The sequence below is a fragment of the Cetorhinus maximus genome, chromosome 12, assembly GCF_964194155.1.
Source record: "Cetorhinus maximus chromosome 12, sCetMax3.hap1.1, whole genome shotgun sequence".
Classification (NCBI taxonomy): Eukaryota; Metazoa; Chordata; class Chondrichthyes; order Lamniformes; family Cetorhinidae; genus Cetorhinus; species Cetorhinus maximus.
Window position 1 is genome coordinate 1,086,538 of NC_135890.1, and position 16,077 is coordinate 1,102,614.

At 44.3% G+C, this 16,077-nt stretch overlaps 1 protein-coding gene across 1 annotated transcript in view; it reads right to left on the reverse strand.

Moving 5' to 3' along the window:
- Positions 1-16,077, reverse strand: part of LOC144687260 (semaphorin-3E-like) — a 307,033-nt gene that overhangs the window by 158,685 nt on the left and 132,271 nt on the right. The window contains exons 3-4 of the mRNA XM_078553107.1: positions 12,260-12,322; positions 10,633-10,752 (exon numbers count right to left, since the gene is read on the reverse strand). Coding sequence (XP_078409233.1) covers positions 10,633-10,752; positions 12,260-12,322 — 183 coding nt within the window. The remainder of the gene's footprint in view (positions 1-10,632; positions 10,753-12,259; positions 12,323-16,077) is intronic.

The window sequence follows — 16,077 nt, forward strand, 5'->3', positions numbered from 1 at the left end:
TGCTGAACATTGTGCAATCATCAGCGAACATCCCCACTTCTGACCTTATGGTGGAAGGAAGGTCATTGATGAAGTAGTTGAAGATGGTTGGGCTGAGGACACTACCCTGAGGAACTCCTGCAGTGATGTCCTGGAGCTGAGATGTGCCCATCTAGCATAGTTAAATACATTTAATCTCACAGAATCACAGAACTGTTACAGGGTGGAAGGAGGCCATTCAGCCCATCATGTCTGCACCAGCTTTCTGAGCATTTTAACCTAGTGCCAATCTCCTGCCTTTTCCCCATAACCATGCTCATTGTATCTATTTAAATAATCATCTAATGCCCTCTTGAATGCCTCAATCGAACCTGCCTCCACCACAATGCAGTGCATTCCAAACCCTAACTACTCGCTGTGTGAAAAAGTTTTTTCTCACCTCACATTTGCTTCTTTTGCAAATCACTTTAAAACTGTGCCCTCTGGTTCTTGATCCATTTAAGAGTGAGAACAGTTTCTCCCTATCTATTCAGCCCAGACCCCTCATGATTTTGAAAACTTCTATCAAGTCTCCTCTCAGCCTTCTCCTCTCCAAGGAAAACAGTCCCAACTTCTCCAATCTTTCCTCATAACTGAAGTCTCTCATCCCTGGAACCATTCTCGTAAACCTCTTCTGCACTCTCTCCAATGCGTTCACATCCTTCCTGTAGTGTGGCACCCAGAACTGTACATAATACTCCAGCTGAGGTCTAACCAGTGTCTTATATAAATTCAGCATAACTTCCCTGCTCTTGTACTCAATGCTCCTATTAATAAAGCCCTGGATACTGTATGCTTTAGAAACAGCTCTCTCTACCTGCCCTACCACCTTCAATGACTTATGTACATATACACCCAGGTCTCTCTACTCCTGCACGCCGTTTAGAATAGTATTCTTTATTTCGTGCTGTCTCTCCATGTTCTTTGTGCCAAAGTGTATCACCTCACACTTCTCCACATTGAGCTTCATCTGCCACCTATCTGCCCACTCCACCAATGTGTCAATGTCCTTTTGAAGTTCTACACTGTCCTCCTCACAGTGTACAAATCCTCCCAAGTTTTGTGTCATCTGCAACTTTGAAATTGTCCCCTGAACACCAAGATCTAAATCATTTATATGTATCAGGAAGACCAAGGGTCCCAATACCAACCCCTGGGGAACTCCACTACAAACCTTCTTCCACCCCGAAAAATACCCATTAACCATTACTCTCTGTTCCCTTAGCCAATTTTGTATCCATGTTGCTGCTTCCCCTTTTATTCCATGACCTAAAGCTTTCCTCACAAGTCTGTTGTGTGTCACTGTATCGAACGCCTTTTGGAAGTACATATACATCACATCAATGGCCTTGCCCTCATCAACCATCTCTGTTACCTCTTCAAAAAATTCCAGCAAGTTAGTTAGACATGATTTTCCTTTAACAAATCCATGCTGACTCTTCAGAATCAATCCATATTTTTCCTTGTGACTATTAATTCTATCCTGAATAATTGTTTCTAGAAGTTTCCCCACCACCAAAGTTAAACTGACTGGCCTGTAATTGCTGGGCAGATCTTTATAACCTTTTTTGAACAAGGGCACAATGTTTGCAATTCTCCAGTCCTCTGGCACCTCCCCCGAATCCAGGGAACATTGAAAGATTATTGCCAATGTCTCTGCAATTTCCACTCACACTTCCTTCAATATCCTTGGATGCATCTCATCCAATCCCGGTGCCTTATCAACTCTAAGTACCTACAGCTTATCCAATACCTCCTCCTTATCAATTTTACACCCTTTGAGCGACTGAGTTTCCTCCTCTGTCACCATGGCCTGGGCAGCATCTGCCTCGTAGGTAAAGACAGATGCAAAGTATTCATTTAACATCTCAGCCTCTTGCCTCTATGTGTAAATCCCCTTTTTGGTCCCTAATCGGCCCTACTCCTCCTTTTACCACCCTTTTACTGTTTATGTGCTTATCGAATACTTTGGGATTTCCTTTTATGTTAGCTGCCAGTTTTTTCATAATCCCTCTTTGTTTCTCGTATTTGCTTTTTCACATCCCTTCTGAACCTTCTGTATTCAGCTCGGTTCTCAATTGTATTTGCTACCTGACATCTGTCGTAAGCACATTTTTTCTTCTTTAACTTAATTTCTATCTCCTTTGTCATCCAGGGATCTCTGGATTTGTTTGTCCTGCCCTTCCCTTTTGAGGGAACATACCTTGACTGTGCCCAAACCACCTCCTCTTTGGAGGTAGCTCATTGTTCAGCTACTGTTTTTCCCACCAGCCTTTGTTTCCAGTCTGTCCGGCCCAGCTCCGTTCTCGCCCCATTGAAGCCCACTCTCCCCCAATTGATTATACTGACTCTGGATTGACCAGTGTCATGTTCCATCATCACCCTAAACATTCTGATACAATGATCGCTGTCCCATAAATGTTCCCCCACTGTCACTTGATCTAATTGGCCCACTTCATTCTCAAGAACCAGGTCTAGCAGTGCCTCCTTTCTTGTTGGACTGGACACATACTGCTGTAGGAAATTCTCCTGAACACAATCTAGGAATGCTGGTCCCTCACTGCCCCTTACACTACCTCTATCCCAGTCTATATACGGGTAATTAAAGTCCCCAAAATAACTACTCTATGATGTTTACACCTCTCTGTAATTTCCTTACAGAGTTGTTCCTCTATATCCTTCCCACTAGCTGGTGGTCTGTATATTACACCAAGCCAAGTAATTGCACCCTTCTTATTCCTTAGCTCTAGCCAAATCGATCTGTCCTTGAATCCTCTGACACATCCTCTTTCTCCAGTACTGCAATACTCTCCCTAACCAATACCATCACCCCTCCTCCATTTTTCTCTTTCCTATCTTTTCTGAACACCTTGTAACCCGGAATATTTAACACCCAGATCTTTCCTTCCTTAAGCCAGGTCTCCGTTATCCCACAACATCATAATCCCACAAGGCAATCTGTGCCTGTAACTCCCCAATCTTATTAACTATACTCTGTACATTCACACACATGCAGTGTAACCCTGATTTAGACTTCATTACTTGCTCCCTTACTCCGATTCCATCTATTAACTTACTATTAACATGGGAATAGAGGGATACGGACCCCGGAAGTGCAAAATGTTTTAGTTGACGGGCAATATGATCGGCACGGGCTTGGAGGGCCAAAGGGCCTGTTCCTGTGCTGTACTTTTCTTTGTTCTTTGTTCTTTATTCTCTATTTCAGTGCTATCTGCCTCTCCCAGCATTCCGTGTACCCTGGTAGTACTCTCTAATATTCTCTCCTGGTTCCCACACCCCTACTGAGTTAGTTTAAACCCTCCCCAACAGCACTAGGAAAATACCCCACAAGGAACTCAGTCCCAGCTCTGTTCAGGAGCAACCCGTCCGGCTTGTACAGGTGCCATCTCCCCCAGAGCCAGTCCCAGTGTCTCAGGAATCTAAAGCCCTTCCCCCTGCACCATCTTTCCAGCCACACATTCATCTGTCTAACCTTCCTAGCTCTGTACTAACTTGCACGTGGAACTGGGAGTAATCCGGAGATTACTACTTTAGAGGTTCTGCTTGCTCATTTTCTACCTAGCTCCCTAAATTCTGATCACAGGACCACATCCCCCTTCCTACCTATGGTTAGTACCAATGTGGACCACGATCTCTGGCTGTTCACCCTCCCCCACAGGAATATCCTGCAGCCGTTCTGTGACATCCTTGACCCCAGCACCAGGGAGGCAACAAACCATCCTGGAGTCACAATGACGGCCACAGAAATACCTGTCTGCTCCCCTAACTAAAGAATCCCCTCAGTACTGTCTTTCCACTCTTCTTCCTCCCCTCCTGTATAGCTGGGCCACCCATGGTTCCACGGGCTTGGCTCTTGCTGGGGAGGTGGTGGTGTAGTGATATTGCCACTGGACTAGTAACCCAGAGACCCGGGTTCCAATTCCCCCACAGCAGACGGTGAAATTTGAATTCAATAAAAATCTGGAATTGAAAAAAATGCCTGATGATGACCATGAAACCATTGCCGATTGGTTCACTAATGCCCGTCAGGGAAGGAAACCTGTCATCCTTACCTGGTCTGGGCTACATGTGACTAGAGATCCACAGCAATGCCCTCTGAACAAAGGCAATTTGGGATGGCCAAATGCTGGCCTGGCCAATGACACCCACGTCTCATGAACAAATATTAAAAAAAACTCCTTCATGGATCCATCGCTTTAACCGTTATCCAGAATAGAAAACCGGTTAGTGAGCAGGACTCCTGCGCTACCTGCCTGTTTCTTTTGGACTGCCTGGTGGTCACCCATTCCCTATCTGCCTGCTTGCCCCTAACTTGCAGTGTGACCACCTCTCTGAACGTGCTATCCATGTAATTCTCTGCCTCACGGATGCACCTCAGTGACTCCAGCCGCTGCTCAAGCTCTGAAACCCGGAGCTCCAGCTTGTGCAGCCGGTGACGCTTCCTGCACATGGGGCTTGCCTGGGTCACTTGAAGTATCCATGACTCCCACGTGCCACAGGATGTGCATTCCACTTGCTGAGCCATGCCTTAACCTTAAACTTTTAAATCACTTTATTTATTTTAACTTTTTGTTACTTTTACTTACTTTAACTTACTCTTGTGCTATTAACTATAAACTGGAGATTAGTAGAAAGTAGAAATTCTTCACCTTTACTCATGGGGCAGAACTTTTCCTATGGTGGGCAGGCTGGGCAGGAGCGGGCGCAGAGCTGATCACTGCCCACGATTGGCTGTACGCTGCCATTTTACACGGGTGGCATAAATTAAGGCCCGCCCAGCGTAATGTGTGGCCAGAGTTGCTCAGCGCTACCTGTGCGGGCAGGTGGAGGAGGGAGAGTCGGGGCCTGTGCTTTTTCACACAGGCACGCCTCAGGTAGAGTGAATAGACAATAAAAAACTTTAATAAACAAAGTAAAAATTTACTTAAACGTGTCGCCTCATGTGACAGTGTCATGTGAGTTGGGACATGTTTGTAAAGGTGGGGAAATTAATTTAATGGTTTTATAAAAGCTTCAGGAAACCTCTTCCCGCCCATGGATGAGATTTCCTGAAAAACGCGAAGGCTGTTTGGGCCTTTCGCCAGTCGCCAAGCTTAAGGCTGGACAGGCAGCGTTCTGAACTACTTTAATAACTTCTTTAATGGCCTTAATAGGCCGTTGACATTTCAGCAGGCATGCAGCCACCTCTGGTGTGCGCCCGCCAAACGAAATATCGAGATGATGCGCGATGACGTCGGGACGCTCACCCCATTTTATGCGTAGGCGTGTCGGGCCCGGCCCCACATGCCAACTGGTAGATTCAGCCCATGAATTCCAGCAGGAACCTGTTGTGCTATTATAATGATATAATACCTTGTGCTTATATACTGTACAATACACAAGGCACCAATCACTCACAAGTGATTGGGTAAACACATTGTGGGACCATTTATTAAGACTAGAAACATAAGAACAGTTATACATGGATATAAAGTTTGAAGGCATCAGAGCTGTGTGTGTGTGTGCTCTGCTCAAAGCAAAAGTGAAACTAAGACTGGATCACATGACACATCTCCTTTCTAGTGATATCATGCTGATATCCCTTAAAGGCATATTCCATTAGAGCCTGGGGCTAATGCACAGAAGAGCTGTTCCACTGCACTATGGCAGCACACTGAGACCAGCAGAACAGGATTCAGGTCCAGTATAGTTCAACACAGCAGCTTTCAGGCTCAGAGTAACAGGACTCAATCTCCATACAGCAGCAAGCAGGCTCTGTAAACTAACTCATGGGATCAATATCACAAGTAATCAGTCTCACTATCAGAGTCCACATGCTTAATAGAAGAGTTCAGTGCCGCATCCGGCTGCATAATAAGCACAGAGTAAACAACTTCAACATAGCTGCGTATCTGCTCAGAACAGTATTTTGCAGTTGTAGTTTATGGGACAGATATGGTTGGCAGGGGCAGAGTCAAGGTCTAGCACACAAACTTAATGCGGGGCATCACTGGATCAGTACATAGGAGGGAAGGATTGTTGGAACTATCTGTGGGACTTATTTGCAATATTGACACATTCTGGAAACAATCTAGTGCTAAAACAAGCAAAGGAGTTTATTTCAAATAGTCACTTGGTAGCACAGAACAAGCATTGCTGAAAAAAGAGACACATAGAAGCCTTTCATCTCACGCTTATCAGGAAGGATGCAAAAATACCAAATTTCAAAGTGAAGAACAATTTATACTTCATGAGAAAAGGAGTGCTGATTGGTTGGCAAGTTGGCTCTGATTGGTCAAAACATTGCCACGGTGAATACACCAGGGAGCAATTGTGTGGCATGACTTTGTTTATTCCAAAAAGGTGCAATTTCTGGACATATTCCTTTTTCCTGCAGAGCCTAACATCATTACAGCCTTGGTTCAAACATGGACAGAAGAGCTGAACTTCCAAGGTGAGATAAGAGTGACTGCCCTTGACATCAAGGCAGCATTTGACCAAGTGTGGCATCAAGGAGTCCTAGCAAAACTGGAGTCAGTGGGAATCAGGGGGAAAACTCTCCGCTGGTTGGAGTCATACCGAGCACAAAGGAAGATGGTTGTGGTTGTTGGAGGTCAATCATCTTAGCTCCAGGACATCACTGCAGGAGTTTCTCAGGGTAGTGTCCTAGTCCCAACCATCTTCAGCTGCTTCATCAATGACCTACCTTCCATCATAAAGTCAGAAGTGGGGATGTTCGCTGATGATTGCACAATGTTCAGCACCATTCGCGACTCCTCAGATACTGAAGCAGTCAGTATCCAAATGCAGCAAGACCTGGACAATATCCAGGCTTGGGCTGACAAGTGGCAAGTAACATTCATACCACACAAGTGCCAGGCAATGACCATCTTCAACGAGAGAGAATCTCACCATTGCCTCTTGATATTCAATGGGATTACCATCGCTGAATCTCCCACTATCAACATCCTGGGGGGTTACTGTTGATCAGAAACTGAACTGGACTAGCCATATAAATACTGTGGCTACAAGAGCAGGTCAGAGGCTAGGAATCCTGCGATGAGTAACTCACCTCCTGACTCCCCAAAGCCTGTCCACAATCTATAAGGCACAAGTCAGGAGTGTGATGGAATACTCCCCACTTGCCTGGATGAGTGCAGCTCCCACAACACTCAAGAAGCTTGACACCATCCAGGACAAAGCAGCCCCCTTGATTTGCACCACATCCACAAACATTCACTCCCTCCACCACCAAGGAACAGTGGCAGCAGTGTGTACCATCTACAAGATAAGAACATAATAAATAGGAACAGGAGTAGACCATTCAGCCCCTCGAGCCTGCTCCGCCATTCAATAAGATCATGGCTGACCTTCTTGTGTTTCAATTTCCACATTCCCATCTACTCCCAATAACCTTTCTATACCTTTCGATAACAAGAATCTATCTACCTCTGCCTTAAAAATATTCAATGACCCGCCTCCACCACCTTCTGAGGCAGAGAGTTCCAAAGTCGCACCACCCTCAGAAAAAAATTCTCCTCATCTCTGCCCTGAAAGGGTGGCCCCTAATTTTAAAACAGTGCCCCCTAGTTCTAGACTCACCCACAAGAGGAAACATCCTTTCCACGTCCACCTTGTCAAGGCCATTCAGGATCTTGTATACTTCAATCAAATCACCCCTCACTCTTCTAAATTCCAGTGAAAACAAGCCCAGTCTGTCCAACCTTTCCTCATAAGACAACCCACTCATTCCAGGTATCAATCTAGTAAACCTCCTCTGAACCGCCTCCAATGCATTTACATTCTTCCTTAAATAAGGAGACCAAAACTGCACACAGTAATCGAGGTGCGGTCTCACCAATGCCCTGTATAACTGAAGCATAACATCCTTACTTTTATGTTCAATCCCTCTGAACTGAGCAGCAGAAAATCACCAAGGCTCCTTTGACAGCACCTTCCAAACCCACGACCACTACCATCTAGAAGTACAAAGACAGCAGACACATGGGAACACCACCACCTGGAAGTCACTCACCATCCTGACTTGGAAATATATCTCCGTTCCTTCACTGTCACTGGGTCAAAGTCCTGGAACTCCCGAACAACACTATAGGTGTACCTATGCCACATGGACAGCAGGGGTTCAGGAAGGCAGCTCAGCACCACCTTCTCAAGGGCAATTAGGGATGGGCAACAAATTCTGGTCTAGCCAGTGAGCCCACATCCCAGAAATGAATTTTTAAAATATGAATATGAATATATGCAGCTTCTAGCAAGCATAAGTGAGCTACATTGGGAGCCTGACTGATAATCTTAAATTGTTTGTTAGTGTCAGGAAGATATAATAATTTTCATAATGTTATTGGAATTTATTGTAAAGTAGAGTAATAGTGGGGTCTGTGTCTATATCTGTGCCTATGTGTGTGTGACTTAATTGAATTAAGGACAGGTGGCCTGAAGGCTTTGATGTAACAGAAGAGAAGCTTGGCTTGAAATATTACGTATGTAAACACAGGTGTAAAGGGAACATTTGCATTCTTAAATAAACCAGGCTAGATTCATTTAAAAAGAGGGAGTGAAATATTACACCTAGCCAGGTGAAGTTATGAAACAGTGTGTTTATTTTTCCCAAAGATTACTGGTAAAATTGGTACTTAGATGGATTTTATTATTAAAGAGGTGAAGTCCAAAGTCATGATGAAACAATGCAAATTTGCATTCAAAGGGGAAAATATATATAAAGAAGTGAAGGCTGTGTGTAAGGGTAGTCATTCTAAGATCAAAAACAAGTGTGCAAAAGCCTCCAGCATTTATGCCTCAAGCTGTTGTCTACAAAGAATTAAGAAAACTCACTTTGAATTGGATTGTTCAGGGTTATTGTGTTTCTTTGTCTGGGCCTTTTAATATCTATGTGTCTTACTATTGATTAATGAACGTGTACGTGGGAATTAGATAAACTAGGTGATTTAGATATTTTCATAGTAGTAATTTGTAGATCTATGTGTGTACTTGAAATCATTACTTCTATTAATAAAGCTTTAATTTAGTTTTGTAAGCAATCTATAAGACTCGGTGGTCTTGTTACTATTGAATTAATGCACAGATCCTGAAATTTATACAAATTGCAAAGCAAATGTTGTGCAAGTTGCTTCAAGTTTCCCTCTGGGATTTGAGCAGCTCAGCGTTTGCCATCGGCTGTGCCATAACAGTTACTACAAATTCTTAGCACACTCAGAGTTGTTCAGCAAGTGCTGTCCAATTGCTAAATCACAACTAACGTTATACATTACATTCTGAATTTAGCAAGTACGAGTTGCTTGAGTACAGCTAATGCTCTGCTTATTGTGAACAACGGAAGGGATGTGTTGTTTGCTATGATCTGCCAGTCATTGGGACATACGGCCTATGTTACTTTAGGAATTTGACATTCTTGTGCCTGTCTTGATGAACACAAGACAAAATATTTTGACAGCATTTCTTTTTTCCCAGCAACACTCAAGTTTATGTCATTATGGGGGAGGACTATACACATTCACACCTTTGATCACTAAGTCTACGATAGTTAAACTTTGAGATAAGTTTGTTTCACTGCCAAATGAACCTAATAAGTTGTTAAAAACTGCATTTTAAATGAGAAATGTTTACTAGTTTGCAAAACAGCCCAATTACATCAAAAACAAACCAGGAACACATTCCCCTGCCCTGCTTCTAGATTATAGGATAGTTAATCTTCAGAGTTGTAAACTCTCTGAGTTTTGGTATTTATTAAATATGGAGAACTTCTGTCTGAATCCTAACTTTAGAAAACAAATCATCAGACATACTCTTGCTTTATTATCACTAATGACACCTGGATCATTTGAGTTGGGAGTAGCAACAAAATTTAAGAAGAGATTCTGAGGATGCAAGTTGGAAGAGAAAGAGGGATTGTTATTGGGTTGGGAGTTTTCAGAAGGAACAAGTTGTTTGACCAGACAGGAGCCAATTCCCTTCAGAAACTGTTATACTGGACAGTGCAGGAAGTCTGAAGCCGCAAGATAGTCACACTTCTGTGACGTAAGGTTTAGGTCATTTTATTCCACGTTTAGACTAGTGTTTTAGATAGTTATTAATGTACCTACAAACCAGTTTTCTTCAATAATTTCTTCTCAATCTATTCCAATATCAACAATTAAAGAAACATGCTCAGAAAAGATGCCATAGTTAACAATGAGCAGAGATTTAATTCATTCTCTGAAATTCCTCACTCCACTGGTGATTAAATAACAGTGTCCCACATGTAAATTCAATTTCAACATTTTAATCTGTTGGTTTAACATATTTCTTCTTGACTTTTGGGATTTCTCTGTTGATGTAGTATTACAATAATAAATGTGCCTGTGTAAATCCCATTAAAAAGATTGCCTGCAAAGCCTGAAAGTTGATAAGCTATTTTTTGCCCAGCTCTAATGAATGATATCTCACAGCACAGTGTTTAACAGCAAAGATTGGGCTAGGAACTTGGCATTTAAGTAGTATATTTATTTTAAGTGTAAATGAGTAACCTTACACTGCTCAATACAGCATTTTCTAACCAATAAACTATGATATTGCACCACAATGAATTGTTATTACCTCTGCCCGGCGACCCACTCTGATAAAGGCACAGGCTGGATCAAAGGCTCCTGTTCCACAAGCCAGTAGGTGAGACCGATTGTATGAATGAAGAACAAGGATAAAATTTGCACATTCCGACTGCAATAAAAGAGAGTGAGTGATGTAGACAATGGTAGGACTCCCACACACTAAGCAAAATTAGCACTTGCTGAGAAAAAGATACATTTTTTGTTGAAGCTTTTTGTCTTGCACTCATCAGCACAATTCATAAGAAAATACCAATGTCGGGGGAAACAACAGTTCATACTGTAGGAGAAGAGAGTGCTGATTGGTTAGCAAGTGGACTCAGATTGGTAGAGGGGATCCTATGGTGAATACACCAGTTGATGCTGACTGACAGTTAGCTGCCAAGCATTGTTTGAAATTTAAACCGGGCAGCTTGATTCTGATTACTCACGACATTGTCCTGAGGAATGAACCAGCGAATGGCTGTCACTAATTTTGTTTAGCTGAAACAGGCTTAATGTGTGTACATGTACTCTCTGTCTGCAAAGAACATGACCCTGCTGGAGACCTCCTTGGGGGGTACCCAGCATCACAGATGCCAGTCTTCAGCAAATTTGATTCACTCCACATGATATTAAGAAATGGTTGAAGGCACTGGATACTACAAAGGTTATAGGCCCTGACAATATTCCAGCAATCGTAATGAAGACTTGTGCTCCAGAACTTGCCGCACCCCAAGCCAAGCTGTTCCAGTACAGCTACAACACTGGCATCTACCTGGCTATGTGGCAAATTGGCAAGGTCCTGTACATAAAATGCAGGACAAATCCAACCCAGACAATTACCACCCCATCAGTCTACTCTCCATCATCAGTAAAGTAATGGAAGGGGTCATCAACAGTGCTATCAAGCAGCACTTGCTTAGCAATAACCTGCTCACTGACGTCCAGTTGAAGTCCCCCACCCAGAGTACATTCTGCACCCTTGCCACTCTCAGTGCTTCTTCCAAGTGATGTTCAACATGGAGGGGCACTGATTCATCAGCTGAGGGAGGGCGGTATGCGCTAATCAGCTGGAGGTTTCCTTGCCCATGTTTGACCTGATGCCATGAGACCTCATGGGGTCCAGAGTCGATGTTGAGGACTCCCAGGGCAACTCCCTCCTGACTGTATACCACTGTGCTGCCACCTCTGCTGGGTCTGTCCTGCCGATGAGACAGGACATACCCAGGGATGGTGATGGTGGGGTCTGGGACATTATCTGTAAGGTATGATTCCGTGAGGATGACTATGTCAGGCTGTTGCTTGACTAGTCTGTGAGACAGCTCTCCCAATTTTGGCACAAGCCCCCAGATGTTAGTAAGGAGGACTTTGCAGGGTCGACAGGGCTGAGTTTGCCGTTGTCATTTCGGTGCCTCGGTTGATGGCCGGTGGTCCATCTGGTTTAAATCCTTATTCACTGCTTAATTAAAACAAAGATTGTGATAATTTGTGTCCTTATTGGTCTAACGAACATTTCCATATTTTTGGAGGCCATGTCTCATTTATGAAATTATTTAATTTTTTGCATGCTTTGACATTTATTTACTTTGTAAGAAATACATTTCTATTGTTTAGTTACTCAGGTTATTGGAACATACCATTGAGTCTCTACCTTTCATTCTACATCCTTCAGTTTGACTTGTTGTGCCTGGCCAATAAACCTGAAATAAGGAAAAGAGAAAATCTGTGATTATAAAAACACACGATTATCTTTGGACAAGAGAAAGGTGGATCCATTCAAACCGTATGATCCAAGTGGCTGAATATGGCTAGCTCACATGGAAAGCAATAACGCATAACCTTTCATATATGTCTAGAATCTCCCCTCCTTTTCATGTATAGCTGGAAATGGAGTTGTCCACTTGTTTCCCTCCTTATTGTGTTAAAATGAAAGGGTTGACTTCCAGCCTGGACACTTGGTGGTAACTGTGCAGCTGTGCTGGGGGGTATGAGGAGACTGGGATGGAAGGGGCCATTGTGAGTTGAGTTGCTCGCGTACTGGGAATGAGAAGGTTGCTCACTCCAGGCAGATGGGAGACAATTTAACAAGGATGGGTCCTGGTCCCATGACATAATCAGAGCCACAAACTCATTTTATCATCAAATCTCAGAAAATCTGGCTGGTGTCAAACCCGACAGAGACAGCAGGGAGAGGCCAGCTGGAGTGTTTACATCTCACCTTCCCAGGAAATCTATGCGAGCCAGGAGGAGCAGGCCTGCTTCCCCCCTCCCCCTCCCACAGGCCTACTCTCCCCCTCCCCCAGGCCTGCTCTCCCCCTCCCCCTCCCCCAGGGCCTGCTCTCCCCCTCCCCCTCCCCCAGGCCTGCTCTCCCCCTCCCCCTCCCCCAGGCCTACTCCCCCCCTCCCCCAGGCCTGCTCTCCCCCTCCCCCTCCCCCAGGGCCTGCTCTCTCCCTCCCCCTCCCCCAGGCCTGCTCTCCCCCTCCCCCAGGCCTGCTCTCCCCCTCCCCCAGGCCTACTCCCCCCCTCCCCCAGGCCTGCTCTCCCCCTCCCCCTCCCCCAGGCCTGCTCTCCCCCTCCCCAAGTCCTGCTCTCCCCCTCCCCCTACCGCAGCTCTGCTCTCCCCCTCCCCAGGCCTGCACATCCTCTCGTCCAGGACTCTTCCCCCCTCCCCCAGGCTGTTCCCCCTCCCCCAAGCCTGTTCTCCCCCTCCCCTAGGACTGCTCCCCTGCCTCCCCAAGGACTGTTCCCCCTCCCCCAGTCCTGTTAGCCCTCCCCCAGTTCCAGCAAGAGGTGATGGGCCTCCCAACACCAGCGTTCCCCTAATCCCCCAGCCTCCCAGCCCGACATCTTTATTCAAACACCCCTCATGTTTTTTCGTGTTTTCAGGGTCTAGATGAGGTTCTTTGGGGCCTGTCTACTTTTCCCATGTAAATTATTTAATCCTATAGTTTGCTAAAAGCATTACTCTTTATTTACAGCTACTGTATACACATTAAAACCTGTGCACGAGGTTGGAACTTCTCCTTCTTCCAGATCAGTTACTCAGTCGTCTGGTGTTATATCATTACATCTGCATCATGTATTTCTGATGTTAACCCTTTATTCTACAATCCCCAGGACTAACTTTACACCTTGTCTTGAGCTCTCAATTTGATTTCTGCTCCTGAACTCAGTCCCATTGGGATTTGGGCAATGAGCTGCAGCCCAGAGATTCAACTGACTCAGCCTCACGTTGCACTCTCTGTGGCGATTTCCTTCCAGCCCTGCCAGCCTTTCAATCGATTCTTAAAACTCTTCACACTGACTCCTACTCTAGTGCATGTAATCTCAGGATCTCCCTTATTCATTCCTTTCTCCCACAACTTTAAGGCTTTAATAACCTAAAGCTGGGTGCCACCTATCTGTTACATTTACCCCATCGGTCCCCCTGTACTGTGCACCTACTTTTCAGTAAAATGTCATCATTACTCATTGCCTCCTCTCCTGGGGAAGGCTGCTTCAACATATAAAACTAAAAATGATTCCTAATTGGGCCATTCCAGTGTATATATTTCATATCAGTTAAAAAAAAAGCTGCTATTCATTGTGTCTCACCTGGTTTGACATTTGCAAACTCTTTGTATGGCTGCTCACCTGTGTAAATTCATTAAACTGTTCTAAATGGTTAGAGATATGTCACGCAGGCCGATGTAGAATTATTCCTTTTAAAACTGCATTGCATATTTATAAAGTGAAAGATTTTTAGTTGTTCATGGGATGTGGGTGTCACTGGCTAGGCCAGCATTTATTGCCCATCCCTAATTGCCCTTGAGAAATGAGTGGCTTGCTGGGCCATTTCAGAGTCAACCATGTTGCTTTGGGTCTGGAGTCACATGTAGGCCAGAGGACAGCAGATTTCTTTTCCCATGGGGCGTTAGTGAACCAGGTGGGTTTCATGGTCATCATTAAATGCCTTTCAATTCCTTCATTGATTTCAAATTCCACCATCTGCCGTGGTGGGATTTAAACCCCAATCCCCGGAGCATTACCCTGGGTCTCTAGGTTATGAGTCCAGTGTCAATACCACCGCCTTCCCATAATGCTGTAGTATCTGATGTAGGTCAATCATTGAAACTGCTGCAAATGTTAAAATCAGGATTTTAAACCATTTCAATCAAATATTTGAAATTGTTCAAAACCAACATTATGAAAGTGATGATTAGTCACTGCTGCTATGTTGAATACCTATGGCTTGTACTGAGATCAGTGCAACCAGCAAATCCATTGTGGTTACAGAGATCAGCATCCACCAAAAAACGGGGAAGGAAAATTAATCATTCAAGACTCTCTTGAAGGTTAATTGTTGAGCTGTAGGATGATTTTATTTAACCATTTTACCCCTTCAATTTTCAAAACACAATGCTATTTTGAGGCTTTTTCAAATATCTGCCGGACAACTGCAGCCAAAACTGTTGAAAATCATTTGGAATAATTTGCCAGAATAACTCAAATATGGTTTCAAATAACTCACAACAATTGGCTCCTGTCTTATCTCAGAGATTTCTCCTTTCTTTCTCCAGGCTGTTCCTCCAGTGGAAATCTCAGCAATCTTCTCTTCAACATGAGAAAGGAGACTTGCTGCTTTATGCTATCAAAGTTCGTCATTTCACGCCTACAGGAAATCCGTATGGCAATTATAGATTAGCTGCTAAGTAACGTGTTTGATCATAGAGGCTGTTGAAAGGTGACTTTACTGGCGTGTTGACCGGGGACAATGATAGGAAAAACTATCAGCAAAACATACACACCAGTAAAAATCAATGACTTATCTGTCCAGTGTAAAACAGTCTTTTCTTGATTCGTTTACAGGATGTGGGCGTCACTGGCTAGGCCAGCATTTGTTGCCCATCCCTAATTGCCCTTGGGAAGGTGGTGATGAGCTGCCTTCTTGAACCACTGCAGTCCCTGTCTGTGTATTAACATTAACAAATCCATCAACTGTGAATGAACGAAATTCACTTTTCCAGTTCAACATGAAATTAAGGTACAGTCATAAATATATGATTTTCAAAAGGCCCCTTTGATTTTAAGTGACATTCTTACCCGAATATTCAAACAATTTAAAAAGAAAATCAACTCACTCTCCTCTGGCTCAGAGGCTGTGTGTTCAAGCCCCACTCTAAGGCCAGAATTCTCTGGCCCAGTTGGCATTGGGCAGGGTGGGCAGGGTGGGCAGGGTGGGACAATATGGCAAGAAGGTCAAGAATTGGTTTCACGCTGAAATCACAGCGGGATCATCCGATGGTGTCTGCCATGGTGAAACACCAATCCTGCTGGAGGGCAGTGTGAACCCGCTTTGCTTCCTGCTAATCGTCCCATCCCATGCCAGATTTCCAGTTATGTTGGCAGGAAACACACCGGCCCAGAACATGTCTGGACAAGTGTGACGCGCAGAAGTTGGGACTTAGCCTTATG